The sequence below is a fragment of the Macrotis lagotis genome, chromosome 7, assembly GCF_037893015.1.
Source record: "Macrotis lagotis isolate mMagLag1 chromosome 7, bilby.v1.9.chrom.fasta, whole genome shotgun sequence".
NCBI lineage: Eukaryota > Metazoa > Chordata > Mammalia > Peramelemorphia > Peramelidae > Macrotis > Macrotis lagotis.
This window is the reverse complement of record NC_133664.1, coordinates 102,666,160-102,691,830: the sequence shown is the minus strand read 5'-3', so window position 1 is coordinate 102,691,830 and position 25,671 is coordinate 102,666,160. Positions and strand designations below refer to the sequence as shown.

Sequence of the window (25,671 nt, the reverse complement as noted above, 5' to 3'; positions counted from 1 at the left end):
GGAGTACCTGGGTTCAAATTCGGTCTCAGACACTTAATAATTACCTAGCTGTGTGGCCTTGGGCAAGCCACTTAACCCCATTTGCCTTTCAAAAAAAAAAAAAAGAAATGTCTGTTGAGACAACTTGCATGATTTTGTTTCCTATTGGCATAGCTTCTGTTGTTTTAACTTTAGCCATAGTCCAAATATGTGTATATATTTTTATTAGTATTATAATTCTTCAGTTTACATATTTTATGTCATAAAACAAAAAAAAAGAAAAAGAAAAAAAGAAAAGCAATTAAGGGAGATGGAGGAAAAATTGGGAGAAGAAATGACAGTGATGCAGAAAAAACATGAAAACCAAATCAATAGCTTGGTGAAAGATATACAAAAAATACTGAAGAAAATAATTATGTTAAAAACAAGTTTAGGCCTAATGGAAAAAGCAAAACAAAAGGCAAATGAGGAGAAGAATGCCTTAAAAAGCAGAATTGGCCAGCTAGCAAAGAAAATAAAAAAGCTCTCTGAAGAAAATAACTCCTTCAAATGCAGAATGGAACTAAAGGAAACTGATGACTTTGCAAGAAATCAGGAAGAAATAAAAATCTTCCCAAAAAAAGCCAAAAATTAGAAGAAAATTGAAATATCTCATTAGAAGAACAACTGACCTCAAAAACAGATCCAGAAGAAATAATTGAAAAATTATTGGGCTATCTGAAAGCCACAATCAAGGAGACGAGCCTAGATTTCATTTTTCAAGAAATAATACAGCAAAATTGCCTTGAGATCCTAGAAGCAGAGGGTAAAATAGAAATCGAGAGAAATCAACAGTCACCCCCCTGAAAGAGAGCCCAAAAGAAAAACTTCCACAAATATTGTAGTCAAATTCCAAAACTCCCAAATCAAAGTGAAAATTCTATAAGCTGCCAGAAATAAACAATTCAACTACTGAGGCCCCATAGTCAGGATTATACAGGTTCTGGCAGCACCTACATTAAGGGCTCATAGGGATTGGAATATGATATTCTGGAAGGCAAAAGATCTGGGTTTACAATGGAGAATCAACTACCCAGCAAAACTAAACATCCCCTTTCAGGGGAAGAGATGAACTTTCAATGAAAGAGGGATTTTCAAACTTTCCTATCGAAAAAACCAGAGCTGAACAGAGAGTTTGATCTCCAAGTACAGGACTCTGGTGAACCATAGATAACTATGAGGAACTTAATGATATTGAACTGAGTGTATTCCTGCATGGGAAGAAGATATTGATAACTCATGAACTTTCTCATTTATAAGAGCTGTTAGAAAGGAGCATATACAGACAGGACATAGGAAAGAGCAGAATATGATGGTATGTTATGGTAAAAAGATGGAGTCAATGGGTGATAAAGGAAAGTACTGGGGAGAAGGGAAAGGAGATGAAGAAGAAGCTAAGAAGTTTCACTTAAGAGCCAAGAAAAATCTTTTTTAATGGAGTGGAAAGGGGGAATGCAAGGGGGAATGGGTGAGCCTTCATTCTCATTAGAGAGGAAATAACATACACACTTAATAGGGTATAGAAATCTATCTTACCCTAAAGAAAAATGAGAAGAAAGGGATGGGAAAGGGGGAATGGAGGGAGGGAAGGTGTGGAATAGGTGATAAAAGAGAGGGGAAAATCAAGGGAGAGGGTACTTAGATTCAACACACTTTTGGACAGGGCCAGGATGAAAGGAAAGAGAAAGAGAATAGATTAAATGAGAGTGGGGAGGAATAGAGTGGAGAGAAATACAGCTAGTAATCACAACTGTAGGAAAAATGTTGAAGCAACTTCTCTGGTGGACTTATGATAAAGAAAGCAACTCACCCCAGAGACAGAGTCATTGGAATCAGAACACAGACTGAAGTATATTTTTTTTCCTCTCTTTCTATGCTTGAGGTTTCCTCATCTTCTGGGGTGGTGGTGGGGGTTTATGTTTACTCTTATAACACATTCAATTTACATCATTGTATAGAATGGAAACAATGTAAAGAATATCAGACAGCCCTCTGTTGGGGGGGGGGGGGAATTGTAAAATTCAAAACCTTACACAAATAATAGGTACATATTACTATTGTATATAATTGGAAAACAAATTCAAAAGAAAAAAATAAAGTAAGCAGGAATGTTTCTGGATGTAATGTGACCAGAGTTCAAAACACACAGAGCTCTAGTAAATAAGAAAGGTGACTATATTAATTGATAAAGATTAGAAAGTCTACATTTTATAGTCTTAGAGAATTGTTTGGAGGCATAAGGAAGTTGAGACTTGTTCATCATGTCTATGTCATTGACAACTTTAAATAGCCCCTTGCACTTCCTTAGAAACAAAAGAGTAAACACTACTTAGTTCAGGCTGTGAGAAAAACGTGTCTTACCTGAAGGTCCTTTTCTATTATCTTCTTCTGGAGTACTTGAAGACATTTAGTAAAATCAGTGTAGTTTTGATCAGGAGTTGAGACAAGTTCACATCCCTAAACATTAGAAATGATAGAGAGAGAAATAGAAAGAGTCAAATGTGATAAAACCAGTACAACAATAATATTGATTTTTCTTATTGTACTAGCACTGTTCAACAATATCGCTGGTTTCAGGATCTCATTTTGGGAACCTCAGTGTCAATCAGGTACTTAAAATGTTACAGTCTACTATGAATTGTTATAGTAATGTCAGTTTATTCTCAAAGGCATAGTCTTTATATGCTGAAGCATATGACAGATGAATATGGCTCAATATTAACATGGCAATAATATTTGTAGTTAGAGAAGGAAATCACAAACTACTCTAATTTTTTGGCCAAGAAAACCCCAAATTAAAGTCACAAAGAGTTGGATATGACTGAAAATGAATAAACAACAAAAATGTTCAGAAAAATTATTTCAGAGGATAGTGTTCATTTAACAATAGCAAAGAAATGGCACCAGAAACTTCAAAGGCCTTTAGAAATACCGTTTAGAAACATCATCACACATGAAAAGAGAAAGTAATGTGCTAAGAGTTGAAGATTTTCCAAGACTCCCATTAACAGCTTGCGCTCTCGCTCTCTCTCTCTCTCTCTCTCTCTCTCTCTCTCTCTTAATTTATTTAAGGCAATGGGGTTAAAGTGACTTGCCCAAGGTCACATAGCTAGGCAATTATTAAATGTCCGAGGTCAGATTTACACTCTCTCTTAATCTTATACTTTATTCTTTTCTCTTCCAAAATAATTAATATTTAACCTATATTATTTGTTATATACCTGCTCTAAAGGAAATGTAAATTTCATGCAAGTTGAAAGGTCAATTTAAGGTCGTACTATTTTGTAACCTTATCCTCAGACATATGAAAAACAAAATGCCATCTAGTTACTAGCGAAATCAGATAAACTTATTATCTCTTCTAATGTCATGTCAGTGAGTACAATGGGTGTAGATTTTTAATTTAGAACTAAAACAATCCATAGTTTCAACCAAAGAGCTGAGTTAGGCAGTTAAATCTACCTACCATATAAAGTTGCCATTCAAAGAGTTTTCAAGAACAAAAAAAAAATCCATTTGGCTTTTAAAATAACAGTGAACTATCTATGCTAGATTTAGAGATTCTTATACACCTTCAAGGTCTTTTTAAAGGTTTCTAGCTAAAATTTTGCCTTACTCATTTATGATTCTGACCTACACCATAGTGACCAATAAGAAAATTACTCTTCATTCAAAAAATATATCATGTCTTAAAAGTACTGTATGCCACCATTAAAGGACCACACACACACACACACACACACACACACACACACACACACTCCTCAACTCTAAGTGGACTTGAAATTTATTATTACCATCAAGTTTAGGAAAGATAAAAGCTTACTAAATATTTGTGCCCATGCTGATACTCTGGTTAGAGAACCAGTTTGTACTTCTCATCTCAGATAATGAAAGTTCAATGCTCATAGAAAACACATATGGCTATAGAAAGGTGACTATATTAATTGATAAAGATTAGAAACCTGTCTACATTTTACAGTCATAGAGAACTGTATGGAGACATAAGGAAGTTGAGACTTGCCCATCATGTTTTTAAAATTACATGTGTGACTATTAAAATTTAATAGCACTAAATACACTTATGAACTCATTCATGTAAAATTATATGAATATATATGAATTATATGAATACTGATATTTTTGTGGTGGGCAACACGATAATAAAATGACTCTTATTGTGATTTTTTTACCTGTTAGCAAACTGTGCTCATGGGCAAAGTACTATTTTGAGGAAGAGATTTAGACTGCATTTTATCATTTAAACTTTTTTTAACTTCACCTAAAAGTTATGGTTAGCCTTGTCTGGGAGAAAAATGTATTCAACAGAACTAGAAAAAGGGTTAAAGAGCTGATTTTAACGTTTTTTGGGAAGAGGGTTGCAAGGCAATGGGCTTAAGTGACTTGCCCAAGGTCACACAGTTAGGTAATTATTAGATGTCTCAATTTGAACTCAGGTCCTAGTGACTACAGGGCTGGTGTTCTAACTACTGCACCACCTAGCTGCCCCAGGATTTTAATTTTCAATATCTCATCTTCATCTCATAAAGTTATTTCATTATGTTTCCACTTTAAGTCTGTATTGCTAAGCCACTTTCCATGGATGTTTAATTGTTTGTTTTTCCTATCCTTCTCACTCTCCCAGAGCTAGGGACTTTGAATTTGGTTGCAAAGTACTACAGGAACATATAATTAAATCTTTTAGGAAAAGGAAATGGAAACCTTAAATTCACTCTCAGATTCAGCAAAAAGCAAACAGGAAGGCTGAAATATCTTTTTAGGAAATCAAAATTCAAAGCACTTTCAGTTATAGTGAGTCTTACAACATTACGACATAGGGCAGCTAGGTAACACAGTGATTATAGCACTAGTCCTGTAATCAGGAGGACCTGAGCTCAAATCCAGCCTCAGACACTTAATAATTATCTAGCTATGTGAACTTGGGCAAGTCATTTAGCACTGTATTGCAAAAAAAAATTATATGGTCCAAATTACAAGTTTATATTAATATTAAAGGAATAACACAATATTATTAAAATTAGATATAGAAAAAATATGCTGGACTTGTCTGTAAAACAGATGAAAAAGGGGTCCTGCAAAGTGAATATTCATCAATCCATCTATTTATCCATCGACCTAACTATGGGGGTAGGGGAAGGTGTTTGTGATAACCTGTTGTTTGTGACCTTGAACTAAACCCTGAAGATTGTTTCTAGAACCGTCTTCTTGTTAACCACCTTGTGATTTGTTTCATATTATTTCCATTCAATATCATGATTTCCACCTTTAGTCCTTCACTCTGTGACTTGAATAGTAGTTACTCAAGACAGGCTTCCATGACACTCAGCATAGGGATCAACACAGAAACCACTAACCCACATCCTATAAGAACAGTCTGTACTGATTTAGATGGAGGAAAGAAAGCAGATGCCACTTCTGTGCAGACAACAAACATATGGTACCAAGCCTCTAAAAATGGAGATAGTGACACAAAGATAAAGTGCTGAGTTTGAATCATTGTTCTCTGGTTTTTCCACCTTACAGATCGATCTCACATCACTGCTTTGACCTTCAGATTTCTTATTTGTCATGAGCAGATTGAAGCCCTAAAGACTCTTATCAGCTTTAAATCTGCCCATTTCACTCTAAATTCAGGTAACTCCTTCTGACTTTCCTATTAGAAGCAAACCAGTTTGAAAGCTCTTGGCATATGCAAACCACAAGCTTCGTTATATTGTTAAAGGCAAGATCATCAAGGAAAGGTCAGTGGATCCACACAATGCACAGTGGCACCTGGAGCAGATCAACCAAAGTCATTTAGACATCATGTATATGGGGTAATTTTGGATAATTAGCCAAGTGTACCAGTCTCTGACAAATCCAATCCATACCTTCATGACAGAAAGAAGCTGAGACATAAAATGTATTAAAACAGACGCACACCTCCGCACAACAAAAAATACAAGAGCTCATCAAATCTGACAGGAGCTGAAAAGAACTGTACCACTGAATCCTAGATTTCAACCACTTCTTCCTCCTTTTTTTTATTTCTCTACTTCTTAAAATGTTACTTTTCAAAAGATATGAAATGTTGTTTTACAAGTCAGCATGTGGTTGCTACTTGGTAAAAAGCATTCCTAGACTTTCCCTATCTAGTGCTTGTCAGTATGGAAATAGAAGTTTAAATTACCCAACATTAATGAAGAGCCCCTCTCTGTGAATAAACTCCTTTGCTGAAATAATTGACATTTTTATTAATCTTATTTTATACTACACCTAAAAGTAAATGCATTTGGAGTTATCATACAATTATCACATAAGAAGGAGCTTAAAGAAATGTTCCACAGGATTCTCATGGCAAAAACCAAGCTATAATGCCCTTCTTAAAGGAGAGTAGCAATTTTATTGTCATAAATGGTTCTGTGTTACAGGGAAGAGTGCATGTGAAGGGTCACAAGAGGGCAGGAGTTCTAGTCACATGAATTAGAACTTATGGATGTAAGAGAGAAAGGAACTGGGTCAAAATCCAGTCCCAAGAGCAATACTACTAGCTCTTGCAGTAGTGGAGACATAAAGGGACCTGGTTACATTTTCAGGGTCAAGAGCATATTCCTCGTAGTTACAGGACAGCAGGGGTCCTTCCTGGATAAAGATCAGAGAACAGACCAGGCAGTGATCAAACCTATTTCTGAATCATACCACCTTGAAAGCACCAAAAACTTGAACCTCAGAACTAACTCAGAAAGTCACAGTTATTATGTCCATGAGACATTATGAAACAATAAAAGCAAGTCAAAAGAATGGAAAAATAATAGAAGTGAACAGGAAATATCTCACTTAAAAGAGAACTGACCCAGAAAATGGATCAAGAAGAGCTAATTTAAGAATTATTGGGGGGCGGCTAAGTGGCACAGTGGATAAAGCACCGGCCCTGGAGTCAGGAGTACCCGGGTTCAAATCCGGTCTCAGACACTTAATAATTACCTAGCTGTGTGGCCTTGGGCAAGCCACTTAACCCCGTTTGCCTTGCAAAAACCTTAAAAAAAAGATGAAAAAAAAATTATTGGAAGACCTAAACATCATGATCAGAAACAGAATCTCAACATCACGTTTCAAGAAATTATAAAGGAAAACTTCCTTGATATCCTATAACCAGAGAGTAGAATAAAATTGAAGGGAGAGCATATGATAAAATCCTAATTAATAAGTTTCTGAGCACCCCAAGTCTCCTGGGTTTCAGTAAAGTAGGCTAGAGGGCCTGGGTTGAAGACTTGGTCTTCTCACTAATTAGCTGACTGACCTTTATTTTCTATGGCCTGTGGTTCTACTTCTGTAAAGTAAAAGTCCTCAATGATCTTCAATGGTCTTTAATGATCTCTCAGGAAAAAAATGCTGGGCTTGGAACCAGGAAAAGCTTAAATCTCACTTATGAAACTTGTTAGTTATATACAAGGCATGGGCAAGCCATTTAAATTGCTTGCTCAACTGTATACTATGCCTATAACACCTGATTTCTAAGAGGATTAAGTGAGATAATGTAAAGCTAAAAGTCCTATAAAAATTTCAGCTAAAATTCCAAGTTCTAAGTTTTTAGCATTTCAGTATCTCTAAAGAGAGGTAAGGCGTAGAGAAATCATTGCTTGGATCTTCTATAGAAGGATTCAATACTGCTGATTTTCCAAATGAACCCTCTGCAGTCCCTATTTATCTTTTTTTTTTTTTGCAAGGCAAAGGGGGTTAAGTGGCTTGCCCAAGGCCACACAGCTAGGTAATTATTAAGTGTCTGAGACCGGATTTGAACCCGGGTACTCCTGACTCCAGGGCTGGTGCTTTATCCACTACGCCACCTAGCTGCCCCTCATCCATATTTATCTTGACAGTCATCAAATGGAAGTAAGCTTAATGTTCTCAGCTCTAGGAGCCAGTGATAATTCACGGGGTTATTTAGTAAAAGGTGTTAATTCATCCAAAGAATCTTTATAAAATGTATAACAAGGTAACACAGTAGCCATAAGTGGAGAAGTAGGAGAGTGAAAAGGTGGGAAAGAGGGAAACATATACACATAGAGAAGTACAACTTAGAAAGTAAAAAACTTGTTTCCAGAATGCTAGAGAATTAGTAACTCAAGGAATCAGGTTAGGCTAAGAGATAGCATGTGTTCATTAGGGAGATTTGTCTATAATTTTCTTTGCTTTGGTTCTTCCTGGTTTAGGTATCAGTACCATTGGTGAAATAAGAGGAATTTGGCAGAACTCTTATTTTTTAAAAGTTTATATAGAATTGGAATTAATTGTTACTTAAATGTTTGGTAGAATTCACTTGTAAATCCTTCTGAACCTGGAGACGTTTTCCTAAGGGAATTTACTGATATTTTCTTCAATTTCTTTGTCTAAAATGGGAATATTTAAATGTTTTATTTCCTCTTCTATTAATCTGGGTAACAATTAATTTGGAAAGGTTGTGGGAGGATTGTGACATTATGAACTAATCCAACCATTAAGGAGAGCAATATGAAATTATGCCCAAAGAGCAATAAATAAGATCATACCCTTTGACCTAGTAGGCCTATACATCCAGAAGAAATCATTAAAAAAAATCAGAAAATTCCCACTTGTTTCAAAATATTCATAACATTTCTTTTTTTTGTGGTGGCAAAAAACTGGAAATTGAGGTGATATCCATCAAGAGAAGCATGAAAAGAATTACATGAACTGATGCTGAGGGAAGGGGAGCAGAACCAAGAGAACAGTACAAATAAACAAAAACATCATGAGTTCACCAACTTTGAAGGACCAGGCTGGAAGACCTTTATGGCCAATTCTATCACATCCAGACCAAAACAAAACAAAGCAAAACAAGAACAACAACAAAACTACAGAATCTAAATTAAATGAACACTATGTTCACTTTTTTAAAATTTCCCTTATGTTTGTTCTTCTAAACTCATGGCCTTCTTTCTTTTCCCTTAGTCCTAATTCCTCATGTAGAAAATGACTAATCTGTAAATATGTTAAACACAAATATATATGTACAATATTCACCTGACTCTTTGTTGCTGAGGGGAGGGGGATGGAAAGAATTATATAACTTAGAAACATGCATATACGTGTGAACAAATATTGAAAAACTTTTTAACATATAATTGGAAAAAATATCAATTTGAAAAAAAATACCTTAATGAATAGAGGGGATAGAGTAATGAGTAGCATGATTAAATAAGCTCAGTCCATGATATATAATTTTGTCTTCATCTACACATCTCTGTGAATTTCTTTGTCTCCTTTTACTAACCAGGTCTTCAAATTGCTTTCAGATCTTGCTAAAATAAGATGTTCAAAATGATGAAACATAAGCAATTACATTGCTCTCACAAAAATGTCATGAATTTTTATGATTAAAACAACATTCTAGTGATACACACAAAAAAAGTTGTCTGGAAGTAGTGATGTAAGGAAACCTTAATATTAGGAAAACATAATTAATCATATTAAAAACCAACCATCAAAATCAATTCAACAGATGCTCAAATTATCAAACAAAAACAATAACATTCTTTAATGCTAAAAAACCCTAAAAATTACATAGCTAGGTCATACCAATACAATAAAAATGATAATACTACAAAAATTAATTTATATTTTTAGTGTCATAAAATTGAATTGACCTAGAAGATACTTTACCAAGCTTGATAAAATAAGAACAAAATAGATATGGAAAAACAAAACATGTAGACTATCAATTAAAAGAAATGAAAGGAAAAAAGCACTTCTAGAGCTCACACTAAATTATAAAATCATCTGATACTGATTAAAGGTCAATGAAGATTAGTAAAAGTTGATTCATAAATAAATTCAATAATCCAATGCTTAATAAAGTAGAAATGATATTAGCTAGGTAAAATTCCCTAATTGATTAAAAAAAATTTGGAAAACTAGAATTCAATTTGGCAGAAATGAAGCTTGGACTAATACTTTAAACCACATTCCACAAACTTGGATCTGTTGACACTTATGTACCTCTCATATCTATGGGTAAGAGATATAGTCTTTTTTTTTAAGGTTTTTGCAAGGCAAATGGGGTTGAGTGGCTTGCCCAAGGCCACACAGCTAGGTAATTATTAAGTGTCTGAGGCTGGATTTGAACTTAGGGACTCCTGGCTCCAGAGCTGGTGCTCTATCCAATACGTCACCTAGATGTCCCAAAGAGATTTCTTAAGCAAGAGATAGAGGAAATTATAAAATATATAATAGATAACAATGATTACTTGAAAATGAAAAATTTCTGCATAGAAAATGTATCTGTAGAAAAAAGAGGAAGCAGTGCTATTAATTAGAAAAATGCAAATTAAAACATCTCTTGCTTTTCACCAATCAAATTGGCTAATATAACAGAAAAGGGATGATCAGTATTGGAAATTTGGGAAAACTGGGACTCTAAAGTCATGTTGATGGAGTTGTGAACTGATCCAACTATCCTGGATGGTTTTTGATACATCAATACTACCACCAGGTATATGGTCTGTATCCCAAAGAGATTACCAAGAAAAAAAACAGGAAAAAGACCTACATAAGAATATTCATAGCAGTTCTTTTGGTGGCAATAAAGATTTGGGAAATTGAGGCGATACCCTTCAATTGGGGATTGTTTGAACAAGTAGTGGTTTTTGAATGTAACAGAATAGTATTGTCCTATAAGAAATGATCAGATTCCAGAAAAACTATAAAAACTTACATAAACTGATAGAACCTTAATAGCAATATTATGTAATGATCAACTATGATAGACAGTTTTAGGCTTAGCTCTTCTCATCAATACAGCAATCAAAGACAATTTTTAAAAGAACTGCAATGGAAAATATGAGACATATGCAGAGAATGAAGTATGAAATCTGAATACTATATCAAGGAATACTATTTTCACTTTTTAAAATTTATTTTTTTTCTCCTGGTTTTTTCCCCTTTTTGCTCTGATTCTTCATTCACAGCTTGACTAATACTGAAATACATAACATGATTCTACATGTGTAATCTATATTTTTATCAAATTTGTCTGATAAACAATTAGCATCCAAGATGTGTAAACTATAAATGAAAAGGCATATAAACACACACACACACACACACACACACACACACACACACAAAGATATGTATGTATATAAATATATGTGGAAGACCATTATGTCCAATTCTATCCACATTCAGACCAAAACAAAACAAAGCAATTCAACAACAACAAAAGTACAGAATCTGAATGAACACCATGTTCACTTTTTAGAATACTTTCTCTTATGTTTGTGCTTCCAATTTCATGGTCTTGAACCAAAAGGTGTCAGAAGAACTGAAGAACCACATCAAAACAAATCACAAATAAGATTTACCGCATACTCCCAAAATTGACAAAAATGACAAGAAATTACAATATTCAAGTTGTCAAGGTTGTGGTAAGATAGATACACTAATGTGATTTTGGTAGATGTAGGAAATTGATACAACCACTTTTCAAAGAAATGTGGAATTATGAAAATAGTGACTACAATTTTATAGTAAGAAATGATTTGTATGATAAATACAGAGAAGCATGGAACTTTTTATGAACTGATGCAATCTCTTGTTGCACAGACTTGTTCAAAAAAAAGGAAAATTAAAAAAATTATAAATACCAAATATGAGGATAAAAACCCAGAGGTGCTATACATTGCACATGTTTTCAGACTTTTTCAACATATTGATCAGATATGATGACTTTTTCCCCCTATCACTATAAATAGTAATTGATACTTGGTATATAAGAAAAAGCAAAAGTAAATAATAAGGGGTGGCTAGGTGGTGTAGTGGATAAAGCACCGGGCCTGGAGTCAGGAGTATCTGGGTTCAAATCCGGTCTCAAGACACTTAATAATTACCTAGCTGTGTGGCCTTGGGCAAGCCACTTAACCCCCTTTGCCTTGCAAAAAAAAAAAAAAAAGTAAATAATAAGAATGCAAGTTCCTAGAGGACAGGGATTATCTCTGTTTCCATTTGTATGAATAGTCTCAGGGCCTAGTCCAATGCCTGGAAAAGGATATGTACTACTAACTGACTGAAATCCCTGAGAAGGAAAAAGGGCATAGCAAGATAGGCAAGGTCAAGATAATAGGAGGTGGCATGATATATTAAAATCAGGGGTAGCTAAGTGGTTCAGTGGATAGAGTACTGACCATGGAGTCACAAGGACTTGAATTCAAATATATTCTCAGACACTTGATACTTATAATCTGTGTGACCTTGGGCAAGTAATTTAACCCCACTGTCTTACAAAAAAACCAAACAAATGCAAAAAAAAAGGCCAGAATTTGTTCAGCAGCTACCACATACTTGAAAAACGTGAAATAAATATTCAGCAGTTGCCTATTGTGATATTTATTTTAGCTGAAGAATACATACAATCAAACAAGAACTATTATTGTTCAGATTAGTGGCTTTTTTCCTCTTTTACTTGCCCTCCAAAACTCCCTAGCTCCTCATCTAAAATTATCATCATAATATTTTGAAAAACATGTCAAACTGAATTAAGAATACATTCTACAGGTATTGCATTTAGATAGTTACTGTGTGTAATTACTGTGTCAAGAGGATAAAATATTTCTTAATTAGATTGACTTCTAAATGGAGAATAACTTCTGAATGCATCTGTGATACAAGATTTCTTATTCAAACATAATCTGTTGTATCTCTATCAGCACAGCATTATTAATATGAGATGCCAGCTGGGTGGGAGAAAAGCATTGCAATATTGAACTAGATTTTATAATAACAGTATTTGTGGAATGGAATTCCACCTTGATAGATAAAGCATGATTAGCCTGCTGTACTCTAACATATAACAAAATGCATTCGGGGAGTGTAAGACACCACAGGCACTCTGTACAAGGTAGGAAGTTGACAAATGTAGCTTTTGTTTATTACTATCAGCACTAGCTCAATAAAGGAATAAAAGGATAATAAAGCATGATTGTAATGGAAATGTTAACAATACAATTATAAATATTCCATTAGTGTCTCTAGGATGTGAATGTGTGCTTCTCCTCAATGGAATACCAGAGGCCCTAAATTCACATCATATCTCTGATGCTTCCTTGCTTTTTGACCTTAGGCAAGTCCCATGCACCTTCAGTATCCTCATCTATATGATGAGAGAAACAGACTAGATGGCTAGGAAGGTATCTTCCAGCTCTAAACCTGAGATTTTTATAAAAGAGTTTTGAGTAACTTAAAAGTTCTCTACAAATTTAAGTTATTATAATGATTGAGGCAAACAGGTGACAAACTAGATAAAGCATTCAATCTTGAGTTAGAAGACCTACCATATTTCCCCATGTATAAGTCACTCCTATGTAAAAGATGCACCTTAATTTGGGGGCCCTAAATTTGAAAAAAATGTATTACATCAAGTTATTGAACTCGTTTTATTCATCATCAAATTCATACAACTTTCAAAACTCCCACCCTTGAGCTCGTCCTCATCTGTGTTTGATGATGAATCACTGTCTTAGGAGAGGCTCTGACCACTCATTCTCTTGCCTGTATTCTGGTCTGGGGTTGACCACAAGTGCTCCCTTGGGCAAGTCTGGTGCATGGACCATGCTTAGTCCATTCCGCTTAATGAACCTTAAGCACCAGTTGTGTCCTTGGAAATCAGAACTTCTTTTTCATCAGCACTGCTTCTGGTCTCCTGCTGAACCATCTTTGTGGATACAGGAATTCCAATGGCTCTTTGCTCTTCAATTCCCTCTCTAAACCAGGCCATTCTGTTGCCTTGCCTTTCATGGCCTTCTTCTGCCAGAACATTTTCAGTAGGGTTTCTTCTTGCCATGGCCAGTCTAGGATTGTTTTCTCAGTTGGAGGAGGCCCAGAGTGGCATTTAGCAGCACAATTTCCATTCACTTTTGCATGCTGAATCACTTTGAACTTGAATTCAACACTGGATGAAAATCTTTTCTGAGCCATTTCTGGGCAGAACGTGAAAAATATCATCTAATATAGTGGTAACAAATGCAAAATAAAGAGCGCAAAGACAAAAAGGGGGGAAAGGGGGGAAATACAAGTAAAAAAGAATCTATAACAACTGAATAAGATGCTCCCAGTTTTTAAACCCCAAGGGTGCATCTTATGCATGGGGAAATATGGTAACTTCAAAACCTGCCTCAGATACTTGGTACTTGGAAAAACATTGGGCAAATCATCTAATCAATGTCTGCTTCAGTTTCCCCACCTGGAAAAAAGGGAATAATAATAATAGGGCATATTTTCCAGGTTTGTTGTGAGGGTAAAATGATAAATTGTTGACAAAGCACATGTCAGAGTTTAAAATTCTATATAATATGAGTTATTATTATTGTTACAAAAGCCTTATAATATCATAATAATTAAGAAGTTAAGAATAAAATGAAAAAGTTTTGTTGAAACTGTGATATGGTATCTGTCCAAGAAAATCAAAGGAACATGATGGCTCTGGGAGTCAACATCCCCCAAACTCTTCTGAATGGCAATTAGAGATCATTTAAGGTATAGGATGAGAAATTGGATAGAATGTCAGGCCTAGAGTTGTTAGGAAGACTCTCTAACTGAGTTAAAATTCAGCTTCAGATAGTTATTGTGTCACCCTGGGCAAATCACTTCACCAAGTTTGCCTCAATTTCCTTATTTCAAAATAAGTTGGAGAAGGAAATGGCAAACCATTTTAGTATCTTTGCCAAGAAAGCCCCAAATGGGGTCATAAAGAATAATATATGACTGAAACAAATGAGCAATAACATGTTATAGATGGAAGGGGAGGAAAGTAAAAGTTATTGAACCAAGTACCTTCACTGACCTCTTGAGAACTGTAGAGACTTATGGAGAGAAAGCATGTCAATGACAACTAGCTTGGTGATCTATTCACAAATACCCTTAAATCTAGGTAAATTCCTCATTTTAAAAAAGGAGGAAGCAAAATTTCCTGGGTTACAAGCTAAAAACATAGCATGATTTTTGGGTTGAATTTATCTGTTTTAAAGAGGAAGGAATTAAGCAATTATTTGTTTTTATTATTAATCAAGACAGAAGAGCAAAGGATATTTTGAAGTGCATTCTGCAGACTTGCTACCCTTATAGTTACAAATAATCAAATAACAAGGAATGTAAAGGATAGTTTTGGACTTGCCATCAAGAAGATCTGAATTAAAATCCTTTAGAAATATACTAGTTGTATGAACCCCTTTATAACATATTTCAGCCTCAGTTTCTTGTTGGTATGAGAACTAAATGAGAAGTACTAAATTTTAAGAACCTTTGATTTTCTATGTAGAGTCAAATAAGTCATATTCTGGGGAATTAACTCAGTAATTCTCTAATACTACGAAAAGAAAATAATATTCTGATCTCATGTAGTTATAAACTCATGTGAATAGGAATGCATTACATGCTAATTAATAATGAGTTTGACAAGAAACAGCTAGGCTTCCCCTCTTTCTGCCATGGTCCTCAGGAATGTACATCCTAAGAGATATATAATTTGGAATAAGTCTGCTTGTCATATAAGAAGACTCTCTAGCTGAGATGATGGTATGAATGGTGAAGCCAACTACAAGGTGAGCTACTTACTTAAAAATTATTTTATTATCTACTGAAAGCTTCCTGTTTTGTTGTTTAAAACTATATATATCTCAAATACTATATCTATGCAGTAAGGGACTACTGTTAGAGCTAAAGGCAAATTATTTTTGTCTGAAGGGCAATAATTCATGCCACTGACTCCACACTTGTCCTGAGGATAAGAACTGCAAAGATTTAATGGTTTAGAGTTTTTCATCTCTTGGAAGTCTGAATCAACAAAAAGGCTCTTTTCAATTCAAGAAGAATTAAGTGCTTCAGGACATCAGTCATATAAGAGAGCTAGATGTTGGGATGAGCTACTAGGCCTATAGATACAGAGCCTGGGAGCTTAGCACCAGTGTGATTACTGAGGTCAGCCTAGCAGTGGGTCCCTATTTCTTTAGGGTGAGGCCACAGTAAAAATTTGGAAAGTGTCTTTGTTTCTTGGTTCTAATTGCAAAGATGCTTTCAAAATATTTCATTTGCCTCAGTTTCCTTGGCTGAAAATGAGCTAGAGAAGGAATGGCAAACAATTCCAGTATCTCTTCCAAGAAAACCCCAAGTGGCATCACAGGAAAATTGTACATAACTGAAAAATGACCAAACAACAACAACAACAAAGATATACCAAGCCTCGACTTAGAGGCTTGGGTATTAGCATAGGGGATACCCAAAGAAAAGTCCTATCATTGTGGATCTGCAACTGCCCAAAACCTGTAGTTTGAGGAGTTACCAGTGACAGTGAGATAAGGCATTAGGCCTGAGGTTGTGCAGTCACTTCACTACTTTAATATGAAATTAATATGCATATTTATTAAACAAGATGGTAAAAAGAGGATTAGATATAAAAATAACTGACCTCCATTAAATATCTTATATGTACTTTTTAAAACTATATATAAAATTAAAGGGCTTTAATACATGGGGTAGTTCTCAAAAGGGTAGAATTAGTAGGGAGAAGGTACAGGTCAATATTTTGTGAAACTGAGAAAAGATAAAGAATAATTTCTAGTCTCAGAACCTAACCAAAATCTTTTTCAAGGTTGAAAGAAGATCTGGCTAAAGACCAATCAAGAAATTAAAAGGCTTAAAGAGGAATAGAAGTAAAGGTAGTAAAAGAAGATGTGTAGCAAGACAAGAAAATCTAAGTAATAGATGGTAAGAGGAAAAGTTAGAGGGCTGAAAGAAATGATGAAGTTGTTTCATGAGACAAATAATCAAAACAAAAAGGTTGGTGCAGGAGATAATTGGGATTTTTCAAGTTATTAAAAGGTGATAATTGGTTCTAACCATATGTTTAGGGGTTGGGGGGGGGGGGGTGGAGATTAAAGAGGATGTAACCAAATCTGTGATTTATTATTATCTTGACAGGGGAGTCAAGGGAAGAGGATGATGAAGGGGAAGATGAAGAGAATTTGAATGTAACAGAAAGAATTTGGGTGGAGATATAAATTGACTCTTGAGATGTAAATTGACTTGAAGTAGACAATTATGATTGTAACAGAAACAATTGTAATCTTGGGTAGAGACCCTCCCCATTTTTAAAGTACCACTGATTCCTTGTTTAATGTAAAATTTGTATCCTGATCGCCTTCAGTTTTACTCTCTACCTAATTCCAGGTCTAGTGAGGGAGTTTACCTTTTGCCCTCTGGATCAGAGGCAAGCCATAAAAACCCGAGCTAGACTCCAGTTCAGGGTCATCCCAATCTTCTCTGACAATGGCCCAGCCAAGGGCTGGCACTCTCTCTCTCTCTCTCTCTCTCTCTCTCTCTCTCTCATTCTCTCTCCCCCCCCTTCCTAAGTCTTGTAATCTTTTTAATAAATTGTTGTTTTATTTCCACCCATGCTTTCCCGAGTTTGAATAATGATTCCTCATAGGCAGAATCAAACTCAAGCAGCCAGCGGCTACAAGGAGAAGAAGACAGGCAAGGATAACGAACAGAAGGCTAAATATATGATGCAGGTATATGGTGATGACTTCACCAGAGACTGATCAGAATGGTGGCAGTGTCACAGGAAATTAGGGGATATAGGAGACATTATGAAGGTACAAAAAAATGACAAAATATTGATTAGCTATAGGATAGAAAGACATAATGTGACATTAAGTAGAACAGTCACCTATGAACCTGGGTAACTAGGTAGATGGCTGTACACTAAATGGTAATAGAGAAGTTAGAGAAAAAAGAATGTTTTGGGAAAAAGATAAAGTTATTATTGGACATGCTGAATTTAAGATAGACTATCCAATTTGAAATGTCCAATAGGCAACTGGAAAAAAGAGATCTGGGGAGAATACTCTAAACAGAATGACAAGTATTCTCATGTTCCCTATATTCATCATATTCTTAATTCCCATCACTTACATTTCACAATGTCAAAAGTCAGAGGTTTTGAAGAGGGTGCATGCTGCATATTGTTAGACCAGTAAGAAAACATCTAACCACTCTGAAGATATTTGATCTTCCCACAGACCTTTATAGTTAAGTAGACACAAAGATTTTTTTCTTGAGTAAAAGAAACTTTTCTTTTCTGAACACTAACCCTTATACTGAAATGATTTTTTGTATTATGACTCTATGTTTGCTTAAACATGCCTTTTCAAAGTGGAAAGAGAAAAAAATACCCTCTCACCTTTATCATCAAGATTTTCACTTTTACAAATTAATTTCAAACATTACTTTTTCCACTCCCATGTTTCAGTATAAGGACCTGAAATTGTAATTCTGCTTATGCTGCAGTAAGAAGTCTATAACATCCTGAAAAAAGAGGGTGAGAAAGAAAACAGAATGATAATTTGGACAGAGGTTATTCCAATGGGTTATAAAAATTTCAGTGTTTTTAATTTTGTTAAGACTTAGGTTGAGAGGATGAATTGTAACATATCTGAACCCATGCCAAACATAGGATTAAAAGAAAGAACTTCCAGAGGAGCAGACAGTAAAGTGAGTTGAGGTGATAGCCTCTTGTGGTGCAAGTACTTAGAAGTGACATGAAATACAATGGGTGACAGCATCAAGAACAATTTTTTTTCAAAGTGATTTACATAAATACACAAAGATAAAGGTATAGTAAGGATTACTAATGCTAAAATTTATCTAATTAAGCTTTACAGCCTCAGGAGTCTTGTGGTCCTGATTATTTAAATTCACAGGGATACACTGTTAGACAAATAAGAATATTTTGATTATTTTTCAAAAGTAAAAATATGGTTATTTTATTTGTTATGATAAAAATTAGCATAAGTACCTGGCTCCAATTTAGTTTTATCCTCCATTTTCTGAAGCTATGTTTCTGCAGCAGTAAAGTCACAAGCTCACTCTGCCCCTTCCAAAGGCCACCCAACTTTAAAATGTTCCTTTTTCTTCTCCTCTCCCAACTCCACCTCACTCCACCAATGACAACCTATGCAACCCCAGTTATATTAGACATTTTCCCTATTTTTTACTCCTTCCTAATTGTATATGAACTGTGAGAAATCAAATTTCTATGTTCTTGGCTACTGAGAGTTTGGTTTGTTTTGAAATTGCAGACATTACTAATTACAACTAATTACAACTCATTTTCTTTTCTTTTCCTTTTCATAGAAAATTACTGTTACTATCCATTTGCACTAACTGCAGAGATACACACATTAGAGAAAGTAGGAGGCAAAAAAGGAAAGAGGTTGCAAGGCCAGGTGACCATGTGAGTTTAATGAATGAATAATAGGGAAAGGAAAGAAATGGATTTTTAAAAAAGGGAGCAAGGCACAATAACATAAACTGCAGATTGAGTTAAAAGGAATCTTAAGAGTTCATCTAATGCAAATCTCTCTTTGTAAAGTTGATAAAAATGAAGCACAGAAAGCTGGAAAGTTTCTGAATCAATGAATCCAGGACTTTATGACTGATTTTGTATAATTCCTTTGACATTTGGTGGGTAAGGCATCTGTTTCACTAATACCATAAGTTTTTACAAAATTAGGATAAATAAGGAATAATACAAATAAGACTTAGTGAAACCTTTTTTTATTCCCATGAGATAAATGTTTTGATGAATCTATACTTTCAGATGGCATGAACCCTGCATGAAGCTACACTGTACTTCTATATCTCAACCTAAAAATTCTTGACTGTTTTCCCATAAATTTTGCATAGAATATAGAAGAAGACATTTTCTCTTTCCTTTGGAGTGGGCCTCCATCGTTTATTCAACTATTTATTATTTATCCAGTATTTTTACATGAATGACCCAGCTCCATATCCAGAGATACCAGTGTTATAAGAATTTTTAGCAAGAGAAAAAAATTTAAAATCCAATCTACATAAAACCTAATTGCATTAGAAAAGTTACTCAGATTAGGCAAATAGTATTCCATCTAAGAGTCCAACTCAAGGTTATACTCAAACCAATTTACAAGTGCTGTCTATTTTATTAAAAGGCATGACAATGAATATCAATAATTAATTTAATTTCCATAAGACTAATGTAAAACTAATTAGGATTCATCCTAGATTACTTAAGTAATCTCAATTATTGAAAAATATTTCACATGTAACAAATATAAAACCAATCAGGTCACATGGTGCTGACTCCTCTAAACTTTTACAAGAAAGCACACCATTGAGAATGATTTATAACAGCAAAACAGCTTTAATGTTTAAAAACTAATAGGTCATTCAGGGGGAACTACATCATCTCCCAAACTTTGCAGGTTAACAATGGCACTAGCCCAGGACTAGATACTGAAGACAGGGAAAGGAGAGTGGGTAGTAATGAGAGTAAACCCCAGGACTACAGAACAAAGCAAACAGAAATCCTATTGATAAGTTGGTGTGCTATCCACTAATATCAAGTGAGGTTTTACATTATATAAAAAGTTATTAACCAATTTAAAAATAATACAGTTTTGGATTATTAGATGAAATCATATTAAAGCTTAAAATTATAGTAAGATTTTTGGAATAGCCTAGTGTGCCCATGCATATATGTGAATGTAGATGTATAGAAACGAAGTACGTGTATATGTATACACATATGTGGGTATATATAGTCATCTACATGTAGATAGATGGATTGATTTAAATATGGAAAGAGATAAATATATATAGATATGCATACCTACATATACAATACACACATTATATAATAATCATAAGCTATCTACAATTTTGAAAACATTAAAATAGTATGTAAATGATACCAGCTACTACTACTATTTGGTTCTAGATTTCAATGAGCACTTTCTAAATCTGTTATCAGAAAACTTGTGCTTGGCCTATTCTTTCTCCTCTAATAAAGTTCTTTGATATAACTCAGGGTTGATATAACCAAAAATGTTTCAGGTCCTTACCCTCTGTCTGTCTGATACTCATGCAAATCATATCCCCCCCCCCCCCCCATCAGCATTCTAAAAGGAAAAAAAATCCATTCATGCCATGCTTTATTTGGTCACTTTACATGGAGGGTTTTTAAGAATAACCATTCCAAAAGACATTGCCATCTTTTAGCACTTTGCCTAAAATCTTGGTACATACTTATTGTGTGAATCATTGCATCATAAGGATTTGGAACCAAAATGTGATTCAGAGATAATACCTGATAAGAGATACTGACATTGCACATTGAAAGTTATGAGGCAAATCATAAGAATTACAAGATATGGAGGCTCAAAACAACTATGACTCACATTCTAGAGTCTAATGAGAGAAATGAATGTTAATATCCAATGACTTGGAGAGATTCAGTTTTTCCCCTTTTTCTAAATTTCTGAAGGATAGAAGTGATGATGATGATGATAGTGGTTAGAATCAGCCCTCTCTTCAAATTTGATATTGCTACCCCACCCAAGCTAACAAGGACTTTCATTCTAAGATAAAATTCTGATCATTGTGTACTACTCAGGCTTGGTGGAGAAATAAAAATGCTTTGAGTAGATTTTCCCAAGCTGAGGGTAATTTGGAAATAAATGAAAGGATAAAAGTCATATCTCCTAGCCTCTCATTGTAATATTCATTGTCTCTCATGGATTTTTAAGCAGAGTTGATGGCCACTGTAGTGAGGAACATTCACTCTTCCAAAAGCATGAAAACTGTGAACCCATTGCCATGAAGCATCTTAGGTCTGAGAAAGATGGTCAAATGACCATCTCTTTTATTATTGATAACTGTTATAGAGTTGGAATTAGAGCCAAGTCTTTTAAATTCAAATCCAACATTTGTTCCTATGGCTACTGTCTTGTAATGCAAATAGCAATTTTCTCCATAGACAAAGTCAAATGAATAAAAAAGAATATATATTTTTATCCAATTATGCTGTTTCTACAGCAAATACACCATTCTATTAAGAAAAATGAGAATCTGTACAAAAGCCCACCATATTCAAAAAGGAAACATTAAAATTAAAAGTGAAAAAGATATAAACTACTTTTATTCCCTCCACTAATGAAAAATTATTCAATTTCATTGATTTGCTTATGCTTAGGCAGAAAAAGACCCATCTTGCTTACGTCATTCAATCCCTTGATTTTATACTTCCTAGAATCATGGAACTTTAGAGCACTATAGGATTTTATAGGTGACGTACAAAAAAATTCATATAGCTTGGGAGCAATATGGATAGAGAGCAATGGCCCTGAAATCAGGAAAACTCAACTTGCAAAGTTCAAATCGTTATCCTTACTAAATGTGTGACCCCGTGCAATTAACCCTGTTTGCCTCAGTTTCCTTATCTGTAATATGAGCTAGATTAGAAAATGACAAACCATTCCAGTTTCTTTGCCTGATGGGATCATGAAAAGTGTGATATGACTGAAACAATCAAACAAAAAAAATTTAAAAAGTACTCATACAAATCAGGAAACTGAAGCTCAAAGAGATGAAATGACTTGCCCACAGTCATATGTTTCATCATGTGTGACTCAATCAGATGCTTTGGGGTTCAGAAGTCACGGCTTCATTTGTGTTTCTTTCAGAATGGAGGAAGGATCTTATCTGTCGTGGATTACAGAAAGAATTGGCCCAGGACAAGAAGGTACCAAAGGAAAATTCATCTATAATTTAAAGTGATCTTTATGACCAAATATCTACAGGCTATGTAAAAATGTCCAAACCAAGGTTTTCACTATAATACAAGTTATAAAATTTCCATGTCCTAGATATTTTACAAAATGGGGGCAGTGACATATATTTGGCATAAGTAGCTAGCTCCAATTTATTTTTATCAACCATTTTCTGAAGCTAAGTTTCTGCAAGCAATAAAGTCACAAGCTCACTCTGCTCCTTCCAAAGGCTACCGAACTTTAAAATGTCCCCTCTCCTTCTCATCTCCCAACTCTATCCCACTCCACCAATGACAAACTATGCAACCTGGGGGCAGATAGGGGGTGCAGTGGACAGGGTACCTGTCCCTGGAGTCAGGAGGACCTGATTCAAATCCAGTCTCAGATACTTAATAATTACCTGTGTGCCCTTAGGCAACTCACTTAACCCCATTGTCTTAAATAAATAAAAGCTTAAAAAAAAAAGAGCAAAGAACTTCAAGAAAGATAAGGAGGAAAAAAAAGTATTTCTTTTCTGTAACTATCATACCTTAAATGTATTCCTTTGTTTGAATTTCTTATACTTCATCCCACACAGTAGGGATGGATATATCTAATGTGCTGATTAGCTGTTTGTATTATAAATGAATGAATGGTACATTTATTTTTTAAATCAAAAATTATTTTATTTTTTGATTTATTAACAATTTGTTTTCCAATTAGAGATAATAGTAGTGTCTGCCTATCATTTTTGGTAAGGTTTTGAATTTTACAATATTCCCCCCTTCCCCCCCACAGAAAGTTGTCTGATAGTCTTTACATTCTTTCCATTCTATACACTGATCTAAATTGAATGTGTTATTAAGAGTAAACATAAACTCCCTCGCCCCACCCCTGAGAAGATGAGAAACCTCAAGAATAGAGAGAAAAAAATGTACTTCAGTCTCTGTGCAGATTCCAATGGCTCTGTCTCTGGGGTGAGTTGTTTTCTTTATCATAAGTCCACCAGAGAAGTTGCTTCAATATTTTTCCCACAGTTGTTATTACTAGCTGTACCTCCACTCTAATTCCTCTCCATTCTCATTTAATCTATTCTCTCTCTCTCCTTTCATCCTGGCCCTGTCCAAAAGTGTGTTGAATCTGAGTACCCTCTCCCTTGATCTTCCCTCTCTTCTATCACTTATTCCCCCCTTCCCTCCCTCCCCCCATTCCCCTTTATCCCATCCTTTCCTTCTCATTTTTCTCTAGATTAAGATAGATTTCCTCACCCTATTAAGTGTGTATATTATTTCCTCTCTGAGTCATTTCTGATGAGAACGAAGGCTCACTCATACCCCCTTGCCTTCCCCATCCACTCCAATGAAAAAGATTTTACTTGACTCATGTGAAATTTCTTAGCCTCTTCTTCATCTCCTTTCCCTTCCTCCCAGTACTTTCCTTTATCACCCATTAACACCATCTTTTTACTATATTATACTATTATATTCCACTCCTTCCTGTGTCCTGTCTATATATGCCCCTTCTAACAGCTCTTATAAATGAGAAAGTTCATGAGTTATCAATATCTTCTTCCCATGCAGGAACACAAATAATTCAGTATCATTAAGTTTCTCATAATTAGTCCTTCTCTTCCACCCCCTCTATGGTTCACCAAAGTCCTGCACTTGGATATCAAACTTTTTGTTCAACTCTGGTTGTTTTAATAGGAAAGTTTGAAAGTCCCCTTTTTCATTTAAAGTCCATCTTTTCCCCTGAAAGAGAATGTTCAGTTTTTCTGGGTAGTTGATTCTCAGTTGTAAACCAAGATCTTTGGCCTTCCAGAAAATCATATTCCAATCCCTATGAGCCCTTAATATAGGTGCTGCCAGATCCTGTGATATCCTGACTATAGAGCCTCAGTGGTTGAACTGTATTTCTGGCAGCTTTTTGAATTTTCTCTTTGATTTGGCAGTTTTGGAATTTGGCTATAATACTCCTGGAAGTTTTTCTTTTGGGATCTCTTTCAGGAGGTAACTGGTGAATTCACTAGATTTCTATTTTACCCTCTGCTTCTAGGATCTCAGGGCAATTTTGCTGTATTATTTCTTGAAAAATGAAATCTAGACTCTTCTCCTGATTGTGGCTTTCAGATAGCCCAATAATTTTTAAATTATTTCTTCTGGATCTGTTTTCAAGGTCGGTTATTTTTCCCAAAGAGATATTTCACATTTTCTTCTAATTTGGCTTTTTTTGGAAGAGTTTTATTCCTTCCTGATTTCTTGCAAAATCATCAGCTTCCTTTAGTTCCATTCTGCATTTGAAGGAAATATTTTCTTCAGAGAGTTTTTTTTATTCTCCTTTTCCAGCTGGCCAATTCTCATTTGCCTTTTGCTTTGCTTTTTCCATTAGGCCTAAATTGGTTTTTAACATTTTCTTCAGTATTTTCTGTATTTCTTTCACCAAGCTTCCGATTTGGTTTTCATGATTTTTCCTGTATTGCTCTCATTTCTCCTCCCAATTTTTCCTCCACCTCCCTTAATTACTTTTCAAAGTCTTTTTTGAACTCATCCATAGTCTGAGCCCATTTTCTATTTCTCTTGGAAGTTTTGGATATGGAAGCTTCAATTTTGTCTTCATCTGAGTATGTGTTTTGATCTTCCATGGGACTAAAGTAATTCTCTATGGTCAGATTCTTCTTTTTCTGTTGTTTACTCGTTTCCTCAGCCCAAGACAGCATTTCAAGGCTTTGGGGGTTTTTTTTTTGGGGGGGGGAACACCCCACTGGGACCTTTATTCCTCCAAGGTCTTATGCTCTCTTGCCTGTGCTTTGAGATGCCCTGGAGCTATAAGGAGGGATCCTGCTTGGCTACTTAGTATGGAAGCCCAAACTGCAACCTGATTCTGAGTATAGGCAAACAGCAGAGTCCTATCCCAAGGGAGAGCAGGGAAATCTCTGCAGTTTCCCCTGAAACCTTTACTGTCTCTGGGGGTGCAGGCTACTTTCTCTACATTCTCACTGCAGAGTGTGCAGCCAGTG

At 35.1% G+C, this 25,671-nt stretch overlaps 1 protein-coding gene across 1 annotated transcript in view; it reads right to left on the bottom strand.

Annotated features, from left to right (window-relative positions):
• Positions 1-25,671, bottom strand: part of LOC141492802 (thiamine pyrophosphokinase 1-like) — a 485,555-nt gene that overhangs the window by 201,170 nt on the left and 258,714 nt on the right. The window contains exon 6 of the mRNA XM_074193473.1: positions 2,380-2,475. Within this exon, the coding sequence (XP_074049574.1) occupies positions 2,380-2,475 (96 nt within the window). The remainder of the gene's footprint in view (positions 1-2,379; positions 2,476-25,671) is intronic.